Genomic DNA, 27518 nt, shown 5'->3' on the forward strand with positions numbered 1-27518 from the left:
AAGGAACTGGGCTTCTTTTATTTTAAGTGTTAGTAGAAACTTTGCTACACTTAAATAGTGTATGTACATTAATGTAATATTTGGATTTAATATATAGTTTCATGTATAAATGATGTATTAAATATTAGACTATTTAATATTTGAAATGAATTCTATTTTGTTAGTTTCAATAAATTTGTTTATTTAAAGCTTTATTGATTATAAATGGATTAGATGAGATGATAATACAGGAATATTATTACAATTTCATAGGATGTCAAATTTAATAATCAATTTTTTTTTTAAAAAAAAACATTTATTATAACGTACTAAGCAATGTATGTTATGGTACGTTGATCACATATTATAACGTACAATAATATATACGTAATAATACATTTCACCTATTATAACATACAAATGAAAATTTGTTATAATAAACTGCGCATATTATAACGTACTTCAGAAACTACGTTATAATATGTTGAATATATTATAACGTAAATATTTTCTACATTATAAAATGCGCAGACTTACTATATCGCTCAGAACTATGTTCCCAGTAACTACGATATAAAAGATCATTTTTGTAGGTTAAAAAAAGTCATTTTTCCACTAGTATTTATACATTATTTAAAAATTTATAAAGTATATACATCATTAAGTTTTAGATTGTTTTAAATCATTGTTCCAGAATTTCATATACATCATTAAGTTTTAGATTACACAATCTTAATTAGAAGTTTTCGAGTTTTCACAATTGCAAAAAAGAAAAACCTGGAGGACAAAATATAGATTTTAATATTTATGAGATGGAAAAAAAGGTACAAATTTCCTACAGATGTTATTAACCCGACAAAACCAGTAACACGGATATAAAAATAAAAATATAAATAAAAGTAAAAGGACATAATAATATTTTCAATTTTATTGCGATACGCTATTTATTTGTCATTGATTTGCCTAATAGTATCAAGCAATTTATGTATTCTTTTGTAAACTATACTTTTGTTGCAGAGTTTCATCATGATATAAAATCTTACTATATGATATTCTAATAAAAGTATTTTCTTACAGTCTTACACTCTCACACTATGATTGTTTCTCATAACAATTTTTGTTAAATATACAAAGAAAATAATTGATCACATCCCTATAAGCTAACTTAATTCAAAGTAATATTTAAGTTTGTCCAAATATTTATTTTATTTTATTGTTTCTTGACAACAGATGCATTTATTTTACAACAGGAAAACTAATTTAGTGGTAGTTGGATCATTTAATTGTTCTATGATAAAAACAATGTAAATGAAGATAAAATATCAAACAGTTTCATGTTTTCTTATTTTATTATTTATGTATCCTCCATTATTATGAAGAGAAGGGGTATTTTTTAATTGGTCCATTAAAAAAATTGAAAATATGTTCAGTACCAGTTTTATTCTGCTGAGTATTTGGACAAATTTGTAATTAAAAAAAAGTGATTGTAGTTTGATATATTGAGAAGTTAACAAGTTTGTGTACAAAATTGATAACTTCTCTCATCTGCATTCATCATACCTAACTATCAGTATTGGTCACTATCCTTTCCTTCAATCAATGAATATGTATGTAGCATGTTAGACCAAAATACAACTTATAATTCTTTTATCTATTTAGTTATTTGTTTTAGTTTAATTTTTTAGTTTAAAAAAAATGTTTTGGTCTCTTGGTTCTGTTTTAATATAAAAAACAGAGAATAATAGATGAAAATATAGTGTGAAAATGTGTGAAAAATAAAAGAAAGTAAAAGATTTTTAGTTAGAAAAAATAAGAAAGATACCAAATCAAGTAAAATTGTATGAACATTCTAATATTTTTAAAATTATTTATACTCTTTTAATTATACAGTTAAGATAAATTAATTTAATTGTACATATTTCCTTTTTCGTTTTCTATATATATATATATGACAATGGAAAATGAAAAGGTCCACTTAAACCATTTTAGTGTAGTCATATGAATGTTCAGAAAATAAAAATGTAGAAAACAAAAATATTCTCTTATAATTTAAAATAAATTAATTTATAAGGTTAATATCCAACTTCATTCGAGTAAATAAGTTTATTTAAAAAAAATAAATATTTTCAATTAATGATAGATAAAAAATAAAAAAATGAAATTTTTTTTTTAGATTTTCAAACTTCAATTTTAACACAAAAAATATAAAAATATGCAATAAAATAAAATTAAAAAAAATAAAGAGAGATGGATATGCAAATTTGTTTTTAATTATCACATCCTGAGCATAACACTCCAATAGTTTTATACATCTCTCCATTCATTGCTTTTTAGATTTCCCACAATATGAGATTTTTTTTTGAAATATCTAGTTTTAGGAAAAGATATGATTTTGGTGATATTCATGATAATAATTAGAATTAATATCTTAATATCACGTTATGGTTTGATTTCTATGATGTATTTTATTAAGACTTTTAAATTAGAAAAAGATATGATTCTAATAATTTAAACCAATATATTTGATAATGATTAAAATCAATATCCTAAATATTATACAATTATTTGATTTTTGTAATGTGTTATCATTAAGATCAATTCCTTCCTTATATTATTCATTTCTAATTAAGGTTAGGATTACAATTGTATTATAATGTGTGTATTTAAATACACAATTTATTATATACAAAGAGACACAAGAGAGACGAAAGAGATGAGGAAATTTCTACACTATTCTTTTTTTCCATACCACATTACAATCATAATAAATTTCTTCACCGTAGAGTATTTATGATTAAATATGCCCTATTTGTGTATTTGGAAGATGAGTTCCTTATTTTGCTTGTGATATTATTTATGCAATTGTAGCTCTCATTTCTTTTTTATTTTCCCTCGTCTTAGATTTTTAAATAATTTTTTTATTATTATTAGGTTAGATCTTAAACTTGATTGATAATTAAAATTTTCATTCATTTAAACTTTTTATTAAAAAAATTATTATCATGTTGAGTCTCGAATTCACTTGATAATTAAAAAATTGTCAAATTTTTTAAAAATAAAACATTAATAAAATTAAAATTTTCTCAAATAGTGTATTTTTTAAGAAAACTACATAACTCTTATTTTTCATTTTCGAGAATATGTAGGATGTAAAACCCAAAAAATAGTATTTTAGATATTATGATAGTTTAAAAATAGTGAGACTCGATTATTTTAATATTAAATAGTTTAATTATAAATAGTTTTGTTATAAACAAGTTTCATTATTTAAAACGTATCATCTCTTTAGAAACCATTTTTCTAGAGTTCTCTACCTTTTCTCTAAGAGTTATGACTCTTAAGTCTTCACTTCGACGATCAGGTATTTAATCGATCACAGCGATAAGATCTACATTTTTAGCTGATCCATTTTTCCCATAGAGCAAGTAAGTTTCTACCCCTATTTTTGTTAGATTTCAATCTGTGATTATGTCCAAGAATCCTCCTTTGCATGTTGCTTTTCTGTTTTCCCTTCTATTCTTGGTTAAATTGATCCTAAGGACTATGTCCGACCATCATTCGGTGTTTCGTAGGTTCGTCTAGAGTTTCCTTGCGTTTCAAGCAATCAGGGAAATGTTCCTTGAGTTGAGCAATGGTCTTGTGAGGTAAGGGAAGCTAGACTTTGTCTTAGTTGTGTTTGTATTATAAATTGGGTATCTCTATGAGTTATAGATGATTTTGAGAAATTGGTATGATTCGGTGTATAATATGTATGTTTAATTGATGATTTTGATAGTATGATGTTGAATATAAGTTGTATGGTGTGTTTGTGATGACTAATATTGTTACGATTGAGGGTAATAATAATGTTTTAGTGTTTGAAATTGAATTGAAGTGGTTGTTTGAAATATTGGTCAAGTTACTTGGGTTTCAAGCTTATAAAGTGGGTTTTGAGTGGTGAAATTTTGAAATAAGTGGTGTAAACTGTTTTGGAGAGTTTGAAATATATACTGAGATCAATTATGACTTTTCTAGAGGTTTATTTGAGAAAATTATGTCATGGAAGTGTTAATTGTTTCATAGGTTGAGTTTCTAGTTCATTTTAGAGGTTTAAGTGTTGGAATTTGAAAGTAGGAAGGCTAAGATGAAATTGAGGTGTTGGAGGGTGCTAACAAGTGTATTTAGACTTATCTATGTAGTGGGTAAACTAATATGTGGGTTAGAAAGTGTAGAATTGAAATTGGGCAGCTTGTGGAAGTGAAATTGGGTTTAAAAGTGACAAATTGAGTTACAATAAGGTTTTCAAAGTTTTCTGAAGGTTTGGAGGGTCCTAAAGACCTTTAGAAGTTGGGGGGTAAAGTGTTCAAAGTGAGAAAACTGAGTCTTGATCTTACTGATAGTGCTTGAGCGCTCAAACAGGGCGTTGAGTGCCCATTTCCAGTGGCCAGTGTGCTGAGTGCTAGCCCCTGGGCGCCTGAGCGCCACTGTGTTCAACTGGGCACCATTACACTAGTTTAAGGGGGTTTCAGGGTTTTGGACATTCTTTAGGTCATTTTGGGGGTTTTGGACCCTTACGGAGCTGTTGGTGAGGGTTTCAAAGCTGTTTTCTTTACTAAATGTAAGTATCAAGATTCCATAAAGAAAATTATATTATTATTTGACTTCTGATGACTTGTAAGGGTGTTTCTAGTTGTTTAATGTACAATCAAAGGTTTCTCGTAATAGTATGCAATGTTTGTGTGAAGTATATGTATATATATGATTATGAGAAGGATATTGTGATGATGAATATATGGTTGATTATGTGATTGGTATTGATGGATGTAATTTCATGATTCTCGTGGAGAGGATACATGGTGGTGCCATGTGTTGTTGTTGTATGAATGTATGGACCTTTGTATTGGTGGTTTATCCTAACACTCACAATAACCCTAACTCAAGTAGAGATGGATGATTATGTTGTGGAGAGTAGCAAGATGTCTTAGCCTGATGGGCCTTTCTCTAGTTGACAAAAGGGCGTTTGAGGACTAACTTTGTTTGTGGTAAGGGTGGAATCCAATTGTAAAGGCTCTACAGAATAGTAGAGACTATCACAAGTGCATGAACCACTAGTTCGACATTCATACTATATCTGAATGAATCAATCTAATATTATGATATGATTATGATGTATGTTTATTATGTGTGTAATATAATGTATAATGGAATGTTTATTGTGTTATGATGAATTTTTTTACCACTAGCTTACCCGTTCTTATGTGTTGTCTATTGTGTGTTGTTTTTTCTTTGCGATGATCACCTTAATGATATAAGCTTAAGGATACCGTCTTTTCAGTTGTTTCAATAAGAGGTAAGGGTGAAAAAGTTGAAAAGTTAGATGATTCTACATATGTAAATCTTGTCATTCGTAGGATTGTTATATTATAATGATTACATTACCATATATGTAATATTTCATTTTAATAGTATTTCACTGTAAAAAAAATTGAATATTACATAGGATCAAGGTTGATTCTTGTCATACCATAATAATTTTAAAAATATTCTTTCTTTATCATTTCATATTTGTATTTTTATTTGATTTTTTTTTGGAAAAACAAGTATTTTAAAGTTACATAAATTTTACACATTTTATTAGGAGAACCATAGTAGGATGCTAAGATCTTTCCCATGTAAATGACTCTTTAACTCAAATTTAGTTATGCCAATCATTTTTTTTAGGCTTTACATATTTTTTATAATAATGTATGATAGCAACTTCTTTTAATATTTTTATTTTATTTTTAATGTTTTTTCTTGATTTTCGTTTGGTTGCGACACATAACAATATTATTATATAACTTTTCCATTTTGTTCTCATGTAAATGTTTACAAGTGAAAAAAAAAACTCTTAAAGGAAACTAGTCATTTAAATAATTAAAGCACCAAATGTAAAACTAAAATATTAAAAGATTAAACTTTTGGCTTTAAGGAATGTGTTTACAGCATGTGGTAATGAATACTGCATTTGTTGTATTGTAAGTTGAAAAATAAAATTTTAGTTTTTAAAATGATATATTTATAAAAAAGGAAATTGTTGGTTGGTAGTTTTGGTACCGTTACCGACCCATCTTCTCACCATTAATTTCGTTTTGCTACTTTAGATAGTCGCCAATAAATACTGGTCCCAGTTTTGCAATATATTCTCACTATTTCTTTTTTCTGTTAACTCCACTGTACTGTCACAAAATCATTTTCAACCGTCTTATTTACGAGTTTGAGTTGGATTACAGAAGCTATAATGTTTTTTAAATATATATTAATTTAAATTTGACTTACTTTATTTAAAAGTTAAACATATTTTACATAGAGTTAAAAATAATTTATAGTTTATCAAATTAGTCTTTAATAATATTTTTTATAGTGATTTATTATTTTTAATTATGTAGATTAACAGTTTAATATTTGAATTGTTTGAATAATTTTAACTTTTAATTAATTAACATTCATGTTTTGATTTTTAGAATATTATTTTCTCAGTATGATTACTGTTCAGAAAAATAGATGAATATAATTATGTCAAGTCTGCATACAAAATTTCTAACATATTAAAAAGTGACTTAGATTGAATTAATTTTTTTAACTTAAGAAATATTTAAGTTACAAAAGTTTTATGTAATAAGAGGTGATATTCAGTCCTTTACGTTTCTATTCCAAACACCAATCTTATATTTCATCATAAGTACTATTTCTTCTGTCATTAATGTTGTTTAATAAATTTGTAGTTGATTTTTGTCCTTAAATATATTTAGATAGAGTTCCAAACATTGAAATAAAATTATTTAAGTCTTTTCTTAGAAAAAAATTATCAAGAATGAAACAATAACAGAATTATTACGGGTCAACAATTAAATTCGTTAATTTACCAGGATGAAACATATTTAAGTATAAATAAAATAAGTAATATAGAAAAATAAAGAACTAATATGATTGATTTCTTAACTACACAAGAAAACGATGACTAGTAATTAAAAATAAATAATTAATAAGATTGACGAGTTATACAGTAAAAAAAAATAATTAATACAGTTGAAGAGAAATAAAAAAAAAATATATTAAATGACTAATATGTTTAAAAGCTCATATTTTGTGATTAGTACTCTTAAACAAGCTCTGATAAGAAGCAAAATTAGTTATAAAATGTAAGTTTCAATTTGCAGTGTTCATAGAGTCCTGCGTGTGCTTTGACTAACCAATCAAAGTGCTCCTTCATGCGTTCGCACGCCACGTGTTTGTAACATTCCCCAATCCTCTTGTACTCTATACTTACCCATCATTTTCAACTTAAAGTCATAGTTTGCCATCGAAACTTTGACTTTTCCTTCTAAATCCAGCGAATTGCTGCAGCCACTTATGAAAAGCCAACACCAATTTACACAAACCTTTATAGAGATTCAATCAAACCGAGTATCCCACTTTTCAAATTACTTTCATGAACCTATATACGCAAATTTCCATCCCCAAAAAACAAAGTGATTTCTTTCAAATACTGTGCCACTTCATAGTATGCACGCAATTTTTTGTCTGATCTTTCATGTGAAACGGTAAAGTACTAAATCGGAGTACTTAGCAGAGATTTAGGTGTCTTTTTGGAGAGACAATTTTTGGACATGCCCTTGATTTCACACATATATATATTGGATCAAAGAGATAGCAATTGTGAAGGGTGAAAGGACTTGTAAAGAATTGAAGCATCTTCAACCATGACTACTCCTTTGGCTTACCAAGAACACCTTCCTGCAGCACCCGGATGGCTGAACAAAGGGGATAACGCTTGGCAGTTAACAGCAGCAACTCTTGTTGGTCTTCAAAGCATGCCAGGCCTTGTGATTCTCTATGCCAGCATAGTGAAGAAAAAGTGGGCTGTGAACTCGGCTTTCATGGCTCTCTATGCCTTTGCAGCAGTTCTCATTTGTTGGGTGCTTGTGTGTTACCGAATGGCCTTTGGAGAGGAACTTTTGCCCTTCTGGGGTAAGGGTGCCCCAGCACTAGGTCAAAATTTTCTCACAAAACGAGCCATAGTTATGGAAACCACCCACCGCTTTGATAATGGGACTGTTGAGACCCCTGCTGAAGAACCCTTTTATCCCATGGCTACGCTTGTTTATTTCCAATTCACTTTTGCTGCTATTACTCTCATCTTGTTGGCTGGCTCTGTCCTTGGCCGAATGAACATCAAGGCTTGGATGGCTTTTGTGCCTCTTTGGTTAATCTTTTCTTACACTGTTGGGGCTTTCAGTCTCTGGGGTGGTGGCTTTCTCTACCAATGGGGTGTCATAGATTACTCTGGTGGCTATGTCATCCACCTTTCCTCTGGAATCTCCGGTTTAACTGCTGCTTATTGGGTAATAAACCTTCCCTTTTCATTTTCTTCCTAACCCTATCAAAATCTGCTTCAAAAGTCTGAAGGGTATCTTTTAAATTGCATTCATCATCACTGCTTTGTCACAAAATCTCATCTTTGGTATTATGAAAAATTGCAGAAAAAAAAAGTTAGCATCCTTGTTGTTGTTACAGGGTCCAAGTTCTATTTTTTCCTTTGATTTTGGAAGAAATAACCGTTAATATTTTATCAATTTTCTTAGACTGTCGAGAAAAAATGTCTTTCCGAAAGCAACAGTTCGAAACATATTAAGCAATTATTGTTTTGACCATCAATTTCGGGCAGCAGAGGAACCTCATTTTCATTGAATCATGTGTAGAAAGCTGGTTTCTGAGTGTGGCAGCACTGATAAATTGTGCAGGTTGGACCAAGGTTGAAGAGTGACAGAGAGAGGTTTCCACCAAACAATGTGCTGCTGATGCTTGCAGGTGCAGGGTTGTTGTGGATGGGGTGGTCAGGGTTCAATGGTGGAGCGCCATATGCTGCAAACATTGCATCTTCAGTTGCTGTGCTGAACACAAACATTGCCGCAGCCACAAGTCTCCTTGTATGGACAACTTTGGATGTCATTGTCTTCGGGAAACCTTCTGTGATTGGAGCTGTGCAGGGCATGATGACTGGTCTTGCATGCATCACACCAGGAGCAGGTATGATCAACATTCCTTATAGCAGCTCAAAAGGAAAACAGAATTGTCTTTGTTCGACCAAATTTGTTCATATATTACGAAAATTGGATTACCCAAAAAGAAAATTAATTACCCTCATTCACAAGTATTGCAAATGACTTTTACTGTGACATGTTTATACACACAAATGACTTCAACTTATAATATTTACATAGACATTCAACAAGCATGATGTTAAATTGACTTAGTATAAAGTATTTCACACTTGTGGAATATACATATATAAAAGATAAAAGGAATTTTTGAAAATGAAAATGATTAATTCTTTAATAATGAGCTTGCAGTTTTTGTTGACCATTAAGATGAGTTGATTGTGAGAGCAACTTGCAGGGCTTGTGCAATCGTGGGCTGCTATAGTGATGGGAATTGCATCTGGTAGCATTCCATGGGTCACCATGATGATTTTGCATAAAAAGTCAACATTGTTGCAACAGGTAACACTTTATTTTCTCACTTCACACCCATTATTTTCACCAAAATATTTCTATTTTATATTCATTATTTTATCTTATTTCACTTTCATTCTTTTTTTTTTCTTATCTCCTTTCTCTATTCTTGTTACACCTTTACCATATTTATTATTCTTTCTCCCTGTTTGTCTTCGATCATTTCACATGTGCACGTGTTTGCGAATTTTCATTTAATATTGAAAAAAATAATCAACGTTGATTCCACCCACTTTCATTTCTTTTTGTTATTATTTAAATTAAAAATAGATGAGATGAAGATGAATCTCGCCTTTAATTTAGCATTCATGTTGGGATTCCTGTTGGTTTATTAAAATGGACAAATACATTTTTCTTCGTCAAGACACGAGGTTATGAAAGGATTTTTCTATGTTTTAATAGATTCCTTGAATATGATAATAGCGTGACGTTTTCGTTTCAAGTATTATTAACACTAAGTCTCACCTCATATAAGTAAATTTAATATATATATATATATATATATATATATATATATATATATATATATATATATATATATATAATTTTATAAATTAATTTTATATGATTGAGTTAAATTTAAATTTTCAAAAATAATTATCATACATCAAAACTTCAATTATAAATTAATAATAACACTTGAATCTAATTTTCCTTCTTAGAAAAAACATTTTATTTATATTTAATTGGTTAATTTTAAAAAAAATATATATATTTTTCACTCGTATAATTTTTTTATATTTATTTGACATTATTTTTTTTAAACTATATAAATTCACTTTTTTTAGAATCATTTTATATTTATTGTGTCAAATGAAAATGAATATAAACTGTATCATTCTACCACTTTTATAATTTTTCTATTTATCCATATCTATAACTATACATCTACAATGAAAGCATTGTATATATATAGTTTGTACTTAGTCTAATTTTTGTGAAATATGTTCAGGTAGATGACACCCTTGGTGTGTTTCACACGCATGCCGTGGCTGGGTTTTTGGGTGGTCTCCTCACAGGTCTATTTGCAGAACCAGCTTTGTGTAGGTTACTATTGCCGGTTACGAACTCAAGGGGTGCGTTCTATGGAGGAGAAGGTGGCATGCAATTCGTGAAGCAATTGGTGGCAGCGATGTTTGTGATTGCATGGAACTTGGTGTCCACCACCATCATTCTCCTTTTCATACAGCTTTTCATACCGTTGAGGATGCCGGACGAGCAGCTGGAGACCGGCGACGACGCCGTCCACGGCGAGGAAGCGTATGCCCTGTGGGGTGACGGAGAAAGATATGACCCAACCAGACATGGTTCATTGCAGACTTCCAACACTGCTGTCTCACCTTATGTCAATGGTGCAAGAGGGTTCACTATAGACCTGTAGCTTTCCTCATATGTATAAAGTTAATCTACGTTTCATAAGATTAGTAGATGATGAATCACTCAGTGCTGTAAGTAGAAATTTGGTTCTGTCATTTTTGTGGTAAGAGATCTTCAATGTACTCTAACATTCAGTGTGTAAATTTTTTCTCCAGTTCCTCCGGCACACAAGTTAGAGTTATTTATTGCTGATAAATTACTTTTCCTTTTTTTGGGTGAAGAAGGAAATTTTACCAGTGATATAATTTTTAGGTGAATTTATCAAGCACTTTTTAATTTTTTTATAATAACAGGTAAGTTGCGTTTGAAAAATATAATTATTTACAAGAATTTTTAGAATTTTCACTATTGACTTTAAAATTTTAATTACTTATAAAAAGATTGTGAAACATATTTTTTCTGTAAACGAGATTTTAAAAGAAATATAATCGGTAAATAAATCAATAAATTCATAAATAAATTAAAATATTTATTATCGATGAATATTGTTGTAGATAAAATAGTGTCAATATTTTTTGTTTAATTTAATAAAATTTTCATGATAAATAAATGGATGAGAATAAGAAGAGAAGAAAGAGAAATTAAGAGGATTAGAAGAAAAGAAAAAGAAAGAGAGTGACAATGATAGCGGACGACAACACTAATGTAGAAAAGTGTTTTGATACCGATTATTTTAGACATTGAATTTCAATTCTATAATCAAAACATATTCAAGTGAGGTAAAATAGAGTGTTTCTTCGGCTTCAATTATGAACCAAGTAGAAAGAGGAAAAAAAGGGAAAAAGTAGAAGTTGATTCTCTAACCTATGTTTACAAGTGGGTAAATATCCAATCTCAAATAGAGTTCCTATCACAAATGGATTTTCAACAAAATTCACATTTTGATGAGTCTTTCTTCGAATGGAACGTGACCCTTTTCCCTCTTAAACTTTAATCTTCACTGGATCCTACTCTCTCTTAGTGAAGCCCCATGCATCAAAGATAATATTCTATTCTTCTACCACTTAGAGTTGAGGAGATCCTTCTAAAGCCTCATCCCTTACTTGTTTTAGTGGTTTTTCATTTACAACTTTATTGATTTTTTGGACAACTCAAATTCGTAACTGTTTATGCTAAAATGGGACAAGGATTTGCTTGTGCTGATTCTGTACCGAACGTTCTTCTTGCTTCAAGCTCCAACCGATCGGTCCTGTCGTTCTATAGTTCTTGGTCCTTGCTTCAGAATATTAAAGACTGAATGGGGTGACCTGCAGAAGACACTCCGACGCTCAAGTCAGAATTTTTCTCTGTAGGTCTTTTATAATTCAATAATCAGTCAAAAAGTCCTTTTACCTCAAAAGTAAACCCCTATTTATAGAGTTTAAAGGAATCCGACCAATTAATTTACCGCTTAATGATCATTAATACAAACCTTAACTGCTTAACAGTAGCTGCTGTGGCATTAATTGCGCCTTAACTCTGCTCAACGGTTGTCGGGACCAAGCGGTTGCGAGACACTTTCTTGCACATCCACCCGCTCGGTTTTGTCCCTGCAATTTGTCACCCTTCCCGATCAATCGATAGTAACAGTAACTAACTCATGAAAGTTATCAATCTTGACACTTGAATTTGTAGGTTATCTGTGGTTGAGTCATTAATATTAAGACTCAAAGATATATAGGATATTTTTATTTTGGTATTAAGGATTTTAAGTTTTCATTTCCTATTTATTAAAGTAAACAATGTTTAACAAAAAAAAATATGTTTCTTGACTTACATCATAATTAAAATAAAAGTCTTTCTTCCTTAACATAACTATAGTTTCTCGACAAATTTAATCAAACTAAAGTTGTACAAGTTAAGCATGACTTTAACATTTAAAAAAAATCCACTATAAGAAAGGTTAAATTATTAAAAATTTTCATTTGATCTTGTAAAATTCTAATTTTCATAGTTTTTAACTACCAGGTGACATCACTACAGGAAAACTGTAATTTTCCGAAGGAATAATACCGACGGCCTCTGTGGCCTTTGGTAAAGTTGACTTACCGAAGGATGTTCCGACGATCATGTAAGTAGTTGATTACCAAAGGCTTTTTAAGGTTACCGAAGGCTGCATAGGCCGTCGGTATATTGATCGACCTAATGAAATGAAAATTTGGGATTTCCCTCTCTATTCTCCCAATTTTTGTTTCCGCAGAACCTCTCCCCCAAATTTCTCTCTCTCACTTCAGAACTACAGTTTAACCCCTTTGTTGCTGCAATTGGTGTGTCGACGTTAGGATAGTGACGGTAAGGAGGGTAGTGGTTGATGAAATTAATTGTTCCGAGGGGGTTGGTCGAGGGTGGTGGTTGGTGTTGCGAGTTGATGACAGTGTTCTGGCGACCTCACCACGGTGTGCTCTGAAGTTAAAGGAACTTGGTCGACGGACTTGGAGGGGCCACTGTGGGTTTCTGTCGCTGTCGTGCTCTACAAAGGTTGCCATCGTCTAGGGCTATCTTGGTTGAGGTAAGTTGTGCGTTTAAAAATTCGTTCTGAGTTTACTTGTTGTTCAATCTGTTTGATGTTCTTGTGACAGCACTGTGTGATGTTGTTTGTTCGAGAAAGTTTTTTATTTTGTAATTGAAATGAGGGTAAGGCATTGGCCTGGCAGTGACAAGGTTCAAATAACCTTAGCCGTAGTTTAGGGAAAATAAAAGCAACCGGTGAAGATTGAGTAGGTGAAGATTATAACTTAGTGGTTTGTACTAATTTTTCTTGTGAACAAGTGGGTTACACTTCACCAGCACACCAATTGTCCAAGACAAAGCTGGAATGCTAACACAAACACCCCATTGCTCCCAAGTCAATCTCTCAGTATTGGGTATCTTTTTCAGAAACTCAACCTTCACTAGCTGAAGAACAACAGTTAGGCTCACAATTACAATGAACAACCTATTCTTACCAACTCCCTTAATTATGTTCTTGTTCTCCAGTTCCCTTGCATTTAACTCATTGAACACTTGGCATAGGACAAAAGAATTTAAGATAATCGTGTTCTTGACCTTGTTAGTAACATGAAAGATTGATCTTCCCCTCAATTCTAAAACCAGTTGTACCATAACCTGGTACAATGCCTGTGAAATCAGGTTCCTCCACATAAGTGTAGTTATCAGTGGCTCAACTCTACCTACAGGTGGCATCTTCATGAGATCATCAGTAGGTTCCTCGGTGGCTAAAGCCAAAGCTCTCCTTTTCCACTTCAGTGCCTTCTATTCCCTTGGAAAGTCCAATATCTACATGTTTTAGAGCAGGTGCGTCATTTGTGGCATCACCTGTGATTGGCACCACATTACCCTTCTGCTTTAAACATTGAACCATCAGAAGCTTGTTAAATGGAGATGATCTGGCCATGACCCTGATTATGTTAATCTTATCCATTCTTTCCTCATGTACTGAGATTGTAAAGTATTTCAGAATCAAGAGTGTTATAAAATGAATAAAATTCTGTCCTTTTAAAAGAATTTAAAAAACCAAAGTGGTTACTAACTAAGATAATTGATTCTGTACTTTTTATTTGTCAATAATTATTTCAATTATCTGTGACTTAGATGTAGACATAGATGTAGACATATAGTAGTATAACAACTTTTGAATATGTACTTTAGAATAAAAAATAATTCCTCATGTCTTTCTCCATTTTAATCACACAACTTGTAACCATATTCATATACTACTCTATCATTATGCAATATTGATCCCCATGTAAATAAACTCATAAACTTGTGGTATTACACATTTTTCATTTTCTTCTCCTCAACCAAAAAAACTTTGATTTCAATCTGTCTCCAAAATTCAAGTTTAGAATTCTTTTTATTTTCTTGATTACTCGATCAAGAGAATGCCATCCTTAAAATGCATGAACTTGAATAAAGCCTTCTATATATCCCTGTAAACACATCCAGGACTATATATTGAACAAGGATTTAATATTGAGTCATGGTGTAAACCTATGGTTACAGGAAAGTCCTCAGTTTTGCCTTCACGGGTTTTCATGCTAGTAATTACCCTATCATATGTCTGCTTTTAGAAGGATAAAAAGCCTTACGTCCGTCTTTTTCTTTACCTCTGTACTTTTTATCAACCCCCACAGAAGATAAACACTATTAAGAAATAAGAATAGCTTTACTTTAAATTTGAGTGTAAAATATAATGGCAGGCTTTTTTATAGAACACGTTACAATTATTAGTGCTATTTGAGGTGGATGTACAAAAGTAAGGCAGACCCTCTGTTAACAATAAGAATGAATAGATAGTAAAAACCTGCATGACATTTAAATCTTTGACAGCAATATACTTTAAACCGTTTCTAGGAAAAACTGCTAACAGGCAATGGATTATAAGGAAATTAGAACTGCTTACTGGCTTGTCCACAATTTATATCAAGGAATTATATATCAGTACTTCTAAAGAAAGGATATACACCGACACAAAGACAAAAGATTAAAGAAGAAATGTCGTGATCCCACAAGGAAGAATAATCCATCTTTTGGATTAGAGCACAGGAAGCAAACATGGTGTGTTGGTCTGGTTGTGCCATGTGTGAAATTCATGTGTTTGTTAAACAAGGTCGCCGCTCTGTTTAGTGACAGTCAGAGCCCAAAATTGCACATCTTGGAAGTTTTGGAATTGTAACAATGATAAGCTAATTAAGTACAGTGACCATGTCCGTATTGAGTTTAGTGACAATAATTCCAATAGAAATAAAAGAATAGTATGTGAATAAAAGATCTTTCTCAGTTTGGAGTGGAGGATGAAGTGGGTGTGATCCCACCTTGGTGGATGTTCAATTATTCTTTTATACTTCTAAAGGATGTTTTATGACCGAGAGTATTATAATTTATGAGTTGGATTGTATCTATATCGCACTTTTAAGATCACAGTTACTGAATACCTAATTTCATAGCTTAACATAATAATGCACATGGCATGATGCTGCTTAGACATTCTCATACTTAATTTCAGATGCTATGATGGTGACTTCAAGATGAAGTCCTTGTACTGTGATGGAACTTTATGCCCCTCACTCCATGTTTCCCCACACAGTATACAGAATCGAATATATTAACATATCTTAGAAGCATTGTTTTGGTAGGTGATATTAACAACCTAATTAAGGGAATACTGCAGATGAACTCAGTAGTGAACACTGTAGCGTAGGGCCCCAAAAATGTCTAACAGTAAGATGAACGAATCACCCTTTTAGTATAATTTACCCAAATTAGAAATCTGTCCTCAAGTATCAAGTCTAATTTGATCCCCTAATTTGAAAAAATGAGAAAAGCAAGTTACCATCTAAAAGAGCTTCAGACACCTCCTCTCTGGTCACATCCTTGTGGAGAACATGTGTTCTCTGATATCACTTCTCCCTTCGATAGTTGCTAACTGCTTGAAGATGGAACTGACTTAGATGTAGACATATAGTTGACACACTTTTCTATCATAGTTTCTTACCTTGAGAATATTTCCCTCTCCATGTTTGATGACTGAATTAGTAAAATCAAATTTAATTTGTTTGAGAAAGTTTTTGAACACTAACCTTTTTCACGTTTTATTCTCACATAGTATATATGTATATATCTTAAAGAAAAGAACTTTATTGAATAGGAAATGGGCTAAGCATATGTTTTTTTTTTGTCCAAGACACTACAATTTTGACCTCAGATATTCATGTAATTTCCCTTGTTACTGTAACATCTAATTAGCATCTATAAGGGTGAATATGCCAACTGTATAGGCTGAATATGCCAACTCTATAAGGCTGAATATGCCAACTCTATAGGGCTGAATATGCCAAATAATACAATACAAATATATACACTTCTATAAGGCTGAATATGCCAACTCTATAGGCTGAATATGATACTCTGAATTGAAAGCTTCAATTATATATATATATATATATATATATATATATATATATATATATATATATATATATATATATATATATATATATTGAAAGCCAACTAGTCTGCAGGACTTTGTTTTCTTATTTGGATTTAGTGAAACTAGACATATGTATTCATAAGTACAAATCTATGCAACCAGAGGAAGAGAAGTGATAACAACTTGTCTGGTTTCATTGCTTTGGCAAAGATTAATTGATGCTTTCTTCATTTTCAAAGAAAGAATGTGACAATCCTTAGTGAAGTGGAGAGTTGGAGCAGAGGAAGAAGAGCTTCAGTTACTCTCTCAGCACCAAAGAAATCTGTTTCAACACATTCTTTGGCTAACTGATAATTGATTATGATTTTTAATTGTTCACACTTTAGAAAAGTTTAAAAAAGGAAGAAAGAATTAAAAGTAAAGTCTTATGCACCTCATTGGGTCATAGTTTGGTTTATATGAAGATTTTCTTTCTAAACCATCACTTTTTGAATTAAAATGGAAGTGGAGTAGTGATTTTGAGCTGCAAGCTGTTTATAACTCATTTTAGAGTTTAAACACAAATAAAATCATCAAACAAAGTTGCTTGAACATTGACCTGTGTGTTTAAATCTCTTCCATACGTGTTTTAGTATCAAACCACCCAACTAGGGACTTTCTCTAGTGCATAATTTTTTTGGAACCTACTCTTTGATTAATTTCTTTGGCCAAAAGTTGTCAAAATTCAAAGAATTTGGTTTGGTAAATTCTGGTGCAGTATGATAAATTTGTTTGGTGATGTTTTAGTTGGTTATTATTATTCCTTTTTGGATACTATTAGGTGATGCTTAAACTGTTGCTATGGTTATTAAATTAATGGAACAAAATCTAATGAATAACCTTAAATACACTTCTATTTGATGTCTTAGGTGAGTTTTTAAAGCAATTGTGGTCAGAAGGGGAGGAAGAGAGTCTACAAAGAAGACTTGATCAGGAAAGGATAACAAAGGCGAAGGTATGGTCACCTAAACTGAAATTGCATGATTATATGTGATATGTTATTTTCATTCTTGTTTCATGAATTTGATGTTGTTATAAAATGTTGTGAATGTCCACTTTGAATGTTAAGTTATGTTGAATGGAGTTTATGATACTGTATACATTGAGTTTTGTCAAACTTTGTTTTGAATTGTTTGAATTTGATTATCAAATACGTAAGAGTTTTTAGAGTTAGAACCTAGAACCCAACTAATTAGAAACTCAAACTACGAAAAGAAGAGTAGAGTTTCTACTTTTCCACTATGAGCAGCCATTATGGAACGTAAGCCTCCTACTATGCCTTGTTTACTAATACAAATTAGTTTTATCAACATAAGAAGAGTAGAGTTTCTACTTTTCCATTCTAATCTCGCCTGTTTCATTTGTCTTGGTAATTGAGCAAAATAAAAAAGAGATAACAGAGAAAATTAAAGATCAGATATGAGATACGAATAAAGGAGAAAGGAAATGATACATTTATTTTATCCAAATTCATGTTATCTAAGATGGAAAAGTACATGAATTTCCATTATTTTAGTCCCCAAGAACAGAGACACATGTAGCAGTACACACAAACCTTCCTATTGATGACAGTAACTAAACAGAAACAAATTGAATACTAGAGCCCAATAAATCCCTGCATTGCCACTGACCTGGAATGTCAAGTAGATTTCACCACTTGGAGGGTTGCTATAGTCAAACATTGCCCCAAAGGCCCTGCGCAATGGCCTCCATTCTTGGCAGTCTTGCTGCAAAATTAACATCATCAAGTTTAGTGTCCTTATTCCTTTTACCTCTGCAACCATTATACCATCTAGTTTAAGCAATTGATCCAACTTTGTTGATAATTCACTCAAATGTTGATACCTAACCAAATCCAATCATTGATCATTACCAACCACAACACTATTTTTTCCCTGCAAGCCTATCTACTTCCAAGCTGATTTCTGAGATTGATTTTGCAGCTTTCTCCATCTTAGAATTCTTCCTTCTCTCTAACAACCTCTTATGTTGACTAATAGGGTCTTCAACTAGCACTATGTTGGATTTATCCTTCACCCCAAACATGTGAAGAAAGGCCTTTGAATCCCTTTCCAGCTATTGTTTGATTATTTTGTTTGCCCAAATTCAATTCTGAATTATTAAATTAATGGAATGAAATTTAATGAACAAACCTAACTACAGAAACAATTTAGAACTCAAAATTTGGCTATAGGAGTTGCCAATTTCATCATTTTTTCCCCGCTGGACAGCCCCTTTGAATTGACAAATTATGCTCCTTCTCCACTTCCTAAGATGCCACCTTAGTTGGAAAATGTTTCTAAAACCGGACTGCACCTTAAAGTCTTGAGAACACCACTATTGTACACATAAATTAGCACCAAAGCAGATCAAAAACTAGCCTAAGAAAATGATCCAAGATTGGTGGTTCTAAAAGTGAATTCGTGCATAAGTGATTCTGACTCTTTGATAATACTTTCAGCAACTTGAATTCATCAATTTAAACTTGTTTGAACTCTAATTGGGTTCAAAACGAAACTGTATAGCAGATTCACCCTTTTAGTTCCCAATTTCACTAAAAAATTAGGTTTTAATATGCAAATTGCACATAGATGAATCTGGCTTCAATTTGAATGTTGTAACAAGTTTAAAACAACAATTAGGACTTGTTAAAACTACGAAATACCACAAAATCCCTGCTGCACGAAAATAGACACCCAATACAACTTTTTCTTCTTCAAAATGACTACTAAAAATGCACTAGAATGGTTAGAATTTGCAAACTGCACTAAACTAGCCTAAGAAACTTATAAGAAGCTTTCCTAACAAGTTTAGAATGGTAAAACGTAGCTAATTACAAACTCACAGTAGAAAAACAAGATAAATCTCAAAATTAGGTTACTTAAACCTAAAATTAGACCTAATGTAACCTTATTTTAACTAATGTGAACATCCTAACATTGTCTTTCATTTATTAGGCTATAACTTGATTAAGTTAAGTACTCATTTAAAAACCTATGGTACTACACACATTCTCAAACCAATGAGAAGGGTAAAAATACAGTAAACACTTATAACCTACAAAATATTTGGAAGTACTGTAGACAAGAGTGCTTCAGTAGTAATAAGTTGTCTCCTCCAACTTTAATACACAGCCCCTTAGTATGTCTAAGGCATTTCAATACCGAGGACTTCTCTTTGGATGCCCTTATTGAATGCCTATGACCATAGTGTTCAAATTGCCTTCCATGTTCGACTTGAGTAGTAATAGGTTTATTACTTATGTCACATGGAGTGTTGCTGTTTTGGCTAAGTTTTTATTTGTTTGGCTTGTCACAGAACATGGCCCATTTTCCCAACCATCATGGATGGATGTACGACCGTTGTTATAGTGGAAGGAGAGGTTTGAAGGAATCTTTTGTCATCGGAGTTGAAGAGTTCGTGGAGACGGCCCGACGATATCAATATTATGCCCTTGATGGAGGGATTCGATGTCCATGCATCAAGTGCGAATGTACAAGGATTTTGAAAGATGAAGTCGTCAAAGTTCACCTTTACCAAAAAGGGTTCATGCCTAATTACACGGTCTGGACATTTCATGGTGAAGAAATTCCTTCGACCTCCACTGCAGCTGTAAAACGGCTTGCATCAGGTTCGAATACTATTGTACATACATCTGAGATAGATCAATTTGCCTATATGCAAGAGATGGTCGACAATGCTCTTCGTCACCATCCTGAAGAAGCAGACGATAGTCATGATGAAGAGCCTCCAAATGGAACGACGCAGAGGTTTTACAATTTACTTACAGAGGCAAATCTACCTGTATTTGAAGGTTCATCTGAGTCAAAATTGTCAGTGTGCATTAGACTCATGGCTGGCAAATCTAATTGGAACGTTCCCATTCAAGCAGTGGACTTCTATACAAAATTGATGTTAGATTTGACACCACCAAACAATTTCATGCCGAAGAATTATTACCAAGCCAAAAAATGTGTTTCAAAGTTGGGATTGGATGTCAAGAAGATTGATTGTTGTGTTAATGGATGTATGTTGTTCTATGACAATGACAGTGACAAAAATGATGCATTGTTGGTTGAATGCAAGTTTTGTGGCTCACCTCGATATCATACAATGCATGCTGGACGGAGGCAAAAAAAACCAATTCCAATAAAGTCCATGTTCTACTTGCCTATAATTCCAAGATTACAAAGATTGTTTACTTCAATGCAAACATCACAACACATGACATGGCATGATGGTAACAAAACTCCGGGATTTTTGCGTCATCCTTCTGATGGTGAAGCTTGGCAGCACTTCAATCGTAAACATCCATCCTTTGCTAGCGAACCACGTAACGTCAGACTTGGTCTATGCTCTGATGGGTTTACCCCGTACATTCAGGCGTCTGCATCACCATATTCATGCTGGCCCGTGATAGTTACCCCATACAATCTACCCCCGAAGATGTGTATGACAAAGCCTTACATGTTTCTATCGTGTATAATACCAGGTCCATCTAATCCCAAATCATTGATTGATGTTTACTTGGAGCCTTTGATTGATGATTTGAAGAAGTTATGGAATGGTGTTTGGACGTATGACGTTTCAAGGAGGCAAAATTTCCTTATGAGGGCAGCCTTGATGTGGACTATTAATGACTTCCCAACGTACGTCATGTTATCTGGTTGGAGCACACATGGTCGATTAGCTTGTCCACATTGCATGGAACATACAAAGTCATTCCAATTGAGTCATGGCCGGAAAAGTAGTTGGTTTGACTGCCATCGACGGTTCTTGCCCATTGATCACCCCTTTAGAAGAAACAAAAAGGCATTTCGTAAAGGACAACTTGAAACGGATATGCCCCTGCCAAAGTTGACTGGATCACACGTGTGGAGAAGAGTGAAAGACTATCCAAAAGTCACTGAATCATGTCAGAATAGGCTAGAAGGGTTTGGGGAATGACATAATTGGACTAAAAGAAGCATATTCTGGGAACTTCCCTATTGGAAGGACAACTTGCTAAGACACAACATCGATGTCATGCACACAGAAAAAAATTTCTTTGACAATGTCTTCAACACAATTATGAATGTTAAAGGTAAGACAAAAGATAATGAGAAAGCAAGAAAAGATTTACCTTTGTATTGTGCACGAAAAGACTTAGAGTTGAAGGCACAAGGTAACGACCGATTATTTAAACCAAAAGCAAATTACACCATGTCAAAAGACGAGACAAGAATAGTGTGTGGATGGATCAAGGAGCTTAGAATGCCAGATGGATATGCTTCTAACTTGTCCAGATGTGCCAATGTTCAGAACGGTACTATTCAAGGGTTGAAGAGTCATGATTGTCATGTATTCATGGAGACTTTCATCCCTCTTGCGTTCAGTTGTTTGCCAATGCACGTGTTAAATCCACTGATAGAAATCAGTAACTTCTTTAAAGATTTGTGCTGCACGACACTAAAGGAGAATTCCCTTAAAAAGATGGATGAAAATATCCCGATTATTCTCTGCAAATTGGAAAGAATATTCCCTCCTGCATTCTTTGATTCAATGGAGCACATTCCAATTCATCTTGCATATGAAGCTTGGCTTGGGGGACCCGTGCAGTACAGGTGGATGTATCCCTTTGAAAGGTTTATGGGAGAATCCAAACGTTCAGTTAAAAATAAAGCTAGAGTGGAAGGCTCAATTTGTGCAGCTTACTTGCACAGAGAGACAACTTATTTTTGTTCACATTATTTCAAGAACTTTATGTTGTCCCCCACTCATGTCAGAAATGAAATGCAATGGCAAGTTGAACCACGTGAAGGTGCATTATCAGTTTTCCGACAATCAGGCTGTCACGCAGGGAAAGAATTCACTCATTGGTTAGCTGATGCTGAATTCAACTCTGCTCATGTCCATGTCTTGATCAATTGCAGTGAAGTCAAGTCGTACCTTGAGTATGCCATCATCCATCTATAATCTATCAAACGGTTTAATTGTTATACACTAATGAATTTCATTTGTACCAGCTCATTTGTTGTGGCTGAGCAAGTCGCAGAAGGAAATACTTCTGCTACATTATTAGTTATGTACATTATTAGTTTCATTTTCTTATTACTTGTTACACAAACATTTGAATATTAGAACATTTTTGAGTTGATATCATTTCAATGTTAGTTAGATCTACTTGCAGACTTTGGATGTTAGAACATCCTATTGTTACATTGTTTTATGTTTGAACTATAATTACATTATCTATACATTAATGGATGTTCTATGGATTAATTGATGTTCAATGGATATTTATCATTGATTGTATCTTTGAGATGCACATTATGCATGTTTGTATGTGCTTGAAAACTGTTATGCAGGTCTGTTTGTAACTGAAATTTGTTATACAGGTCTGGGTTGCACAAGAAATATCATTTCTCTGAAACCTGCCTTGCAATTTACCGAAGGCTTTTGCCCTTCGATAAAGGCCCACGAAAGGTCATTACCGAAGGCTTCCGCCCTTCGGTAATTACCGAGGGCTTTTGCCCTTCGGTAATTACCGAAGGCTTCTGGCCCTCGGTAATTACCGAAGGCTTCTGGCCCTCAGTAATTACCGAAGGCTAATGGCCCTCGGTAATTGCCGAAGGGCAAAAGCCCTCGGTAATTGTTAGCGACAAGAGATTTACCGAAGGATTTTTGGCCGTCGATAAGCCTTCGGTAAACACCCTTTATCGACGGCTTATGGCATTTTTCGAGGGCTTTTGGCCTTCGGTAATGCCCTACTTTTTTGTAGTGCATATTACATTCTTAATAAAACATAATAGTTGATTCAAGAAAAGACATATAATTGTCATTATAATTATCCATAATAATATGTAATAGCAAGATATATCTATATATATTGTCCTACACTACAAGAAGATATAGTACACTCAACCAAAACTATACTATAAACTTTACAAACCAAGAGGGAACAACAAATCATCTACTCTAAGCTTCAGCTCCGCCCCCAGCTGACTCTTGCTCACTAGAGACATCCCCTAAACTTACACCATTAAGGTGATCATTACAAAAGAGAAGGCAGACAAACACACAAACAAAGACAAAAAGGTAAGCTAAAATACCAAAATAACATACATACAATTTAAAACATTAATATCATATTCATAATATAAATCAATTAATACAGAAAATAATCCCATCAACCTTATACTCCAACCATCTGGATATATGTATTGATGTCGGACTCATGGCAAATGTGCCTCATGTGTGATGAAACAACTTGCCCAAACCATACCATAATTCCATAAAACTTTCACACACGAAGGTTAATCTGTCAAACATCTATGACTCAAATCAGTGACCATAAAGACTAAGACCTCGTGCTACTTTCCACGACATAACCGCCCATCTCTACTTGAGATTTTGAGAGTGTTAGAATCATTCTCAATCCTAGAATCTCTACTTACATAACACAACATAACAACCATATATAAGGATTTCCCCATGGAATCCTTTTCACATCATACTTAATCCACACTTATCATCCATAAAACATTCATATGTATTAATACTATATATGTCATCATAACCACTATATCATGTTTGAACAACTATCATACACATTAATATTCAAATTATATTTCAAGAAGCATCATGAGTACCATCAAATTCATTCACCTTAAATATGTACATAAACATGTTCACAAACTATAAATATCCATTTTCTTATGGGATGATCGATTATCAGACTTGATAATCGATTATTCTAGAGAGATCTAAGCAATTACTATAATACCTACTAAAATAATCGATTTACAAGTCTTATAATCAATTATCATCAAAATTCCTACTACAATAATCCATTATCATATTTGATAATCGATTATTCCAAAGATTTTTTTTAGCAAAGACAATTTTGATTGAAATAATTGATTATCAAGTCTGATAATCGATTATTCCTATCAATTTTTTACAACAACATGATTTCCGGATTTGGTAGCATCTAAAACTCATCCAAAAGACCAAATTAGCATCCTTGACATTAAAATTGATTCGAAAACATGTTTATAACCATAATTAAATACCATTTTGCTCTTTTGGTCAGGAATTAGATGCATCAATCAAACTAACACTCCAAAAACTCCCATACCAATACCCATTTCTTATTAGATTTTGGTGAACGAATATGCTAAACAAGCCTTAAATGATTTCAAGATAGACTCCAAACACCATGTTTACTCATACGTTAAACCCTTTAGAATTTCATCTATCAAGATCCTCTTTTAAATCAATTTCATAGCTCTTTGCCTACTATGTATATATATGACAACAGATTAAACATGCCACAAACCATATTTTCGTAAACTAAATGAATACACAAGTTTTAAATGGCTCAAGAACATACCACAAACATCTAGTTTCTCCTCAAAACAACTCTAGAATTTCACCTATCAAAACCCCCAATTTGAATAAAAAAACCAGCCAATTCTAAACCAATTTCTCACCATCCTTCTAACCTATTACCAAAACACAATTCAATAGCAAAAGACCAATCCAAAAACAAATTTTCTATCATGTTGAGCTCACCCAAACTAGTTTCAATTCAACAAGCTATCTACACCAAAGATCCACCACACCAGCCATCAATTTGTAATGTCATACAATAAATTATCGTAGAATTCACTATAAGTTCAATAATGGTTACATACAATTTCACATACCAATTCAAATTATAAAATTACTACAGATTTAAAAATTTCTTTACCTTACATAAAACCCAATTGCTCTACAAGAGCTAAGATGACTCCCTAGCTCAAGAAACTCTATTTGCACCTACAAATCACAGAATTATGACTAGGGTATGCGGTTATAACCATTGATCAGTAGAGAATCTAAATGAAATCTTAAAGGAAACATGTAGAGGAAAATTGCTCACATGCATTGAAAAACACAATAACTAGAGAAAAAGAGTAGAAATTAACTTACTCTTTTACAAGAATTATTCGGTTATACTAGAAGACCTTGCCACAATTATCACTTTGACACCTTTGATATTTAAACAAATGACCTAACAGGTAGAACACCTAGAGAGAAGAGAGAGCTCTAGAAGAAACTATTTTTAGAGAGATAATGAAACTCGTCTTATAAAACTTTTATTTATATTTTTAAACTTGTAACATTAAATTATTCGAGTCTCATTACTTAGGTCATACTATCGGTTCCAAAAAATCAATTTTATAAGTTCTTACAAATCTAAATAATTATATCAATAAAACAAAATTTAATATCATATTTTAAAATTTTAATTATTAACGAAAAGAAACATAAGAAAAAAAAATCTCAATATTTACAAATTTATCTATCAATAAATTGAACTTTTTTTCCAGTGAATCATACTTTTTCAAGCAGAACTTTGATACTTATTTGTTCTAAAGTCATATTTCTAAAATACGACTTATCTATTCTCTCGTAACTTTTTAGAAGTATCTTTTTTAGTAAATTCAATTAAAAACTACATTCCAATCCTAAACTTTTTTAGCATAAAAAAGTGGAGTGAACTAGGATTCTTAATTCTAAGTGAGATTTTATATTTACAGCTTTCAATTCTCTTATACCTTTCACTAAATAAAAAATTAAAATTTTTACTTTTCTACTTGATTGATTTCAAATTCTTTTATTTATTAAAATGAAAATACTAATTTGTTGATGTTGAATAGATAAACAGCAGAAAATGAAGTTTTGATGTCTCATCATCTTTTTACATTAGTGTCGCATGAATAGGATCTTGCCATATTTATGACGAATTGTCATTTATGAGACTGATGGTCTTTAATTTAATCAGAAGAAGTTGACTCGTAGATTTGTAGTTGTACGAATATGATATTTTTTTTTAATGTTAAGTTTTGCAACTTGATGTTCATGCGGTCATTCCCAATGGTATGTTTTTCTCTCACGAAATGTCTCGACATGTGTATAAAATTTAGATTATCACGATGAAGTTTTAAGAATTTTTTTTCCTTTAACAACAGTCTGCCTTAATTAATAGAAATTGTCAATTTTCATTCTATTATATTCAGAATTTGTTAAAAGTCAATTTATCAATAGAGTAATTAACAGAAAAAGTCTTTTAATATTGATTAAAAAAAATTTATACCAATTTTAGAACTGGTAAAAGTAGGGGTATACAAAATTTTTATTATTTTTTTATATCAATTTCAAAACTCATATAAAAGATTCATGTTTTGTACTGATTAAATGCACCATCGATATAAAAAAAAATTAAAATAGTGAAATCCTTATTCTCCAATCTTTCAAATAAATTTCATTTATAAACATATTCATTTAATTATTTGGTTCATCATAATACTTTAACAACTAGTATGAGTCATTCTATCAAGAGGGGCTTCTCTAATTTTTAACCCAGCAAAATAAGCAAACACTGGTATGCATATTTCAACCTTTTCCTCTCAAGACACGCCTCCATCATTCCATTATGGAAAAACACCAAATTTGTGCTACCATATAACTCATCAACAACATTCTCTATCTCAATGACAAAATCATAAACAAAAAGACTCACAGTTTCATTTAGAAGGTGGTGTAAATTGAAGCATGAACTTGAGATCACCGTTCCTCGTACACAAAAAAATAGGACCTTCAAAATCAAGTCACACGAACTCCCCTTAGCAAACGAGGAGGTCTTCGACAATGCC

General features: G+C 32.2%; 2 protein-coding genes across 2 annotated transcripts; one reads left to right on the plus strand and one right to left on the minus strand.

Annotated features, from left to right (window-relative positions):
• Window positions 1-7275: 7275 nt before the first annotated feature.
• Window positions 7276-11101, plus strand: LOC108320379 (ammonium transporter 2). The gene is made up of 4 exons (XM_017551783.2): window positions 7276-8342; window positions 8742-9027; window positions 9397-9500; window positions 10465-11101. Exons 1-4 carry the CDS (start codon window positions 7701-7703, stop codon window positions 10891-10893), a joined length of 1461 nt encoding a protein of 486 aa, XP_017407272.1. The 5' UTR covers window positions 7276-7700; the 3' UTR covers window positions 10894-11101.
• A 2515-nt stretch (window positions 11102-13616) lies between these two features.
• LOC108320392 (putative calcium-transporting ATPase 13, plasma membrane-type) lies at window positions 13617-14051 on the minus strand. The gene has a single exon (XM_017551792.1). It carries the CDS (start codon window positions 14049-14051, stop codon window positions 13617-13619), a length of 435 nt encoding a protein of 144 aa, XP_017407281.1.
• Window positions 14052-27518: the final 13467 nt, after the last annotated feature.

Source organism: Vigna angularis, chromosome 2 (genome assembly GCF_016808095.1).
Source record: "Vigna angularis cultivar LongXiaoDou No.4 chromosome 2, ASM1680809v1, whole genome shotgun sequence".
NCBI classification, from domain to species: domain Eukaryota; kingdom Viridiplantae; phylum Streptophyta; class Magnoliopsida; order Fabales; family Fabaceae; genus Vigna; species Vigna angularis.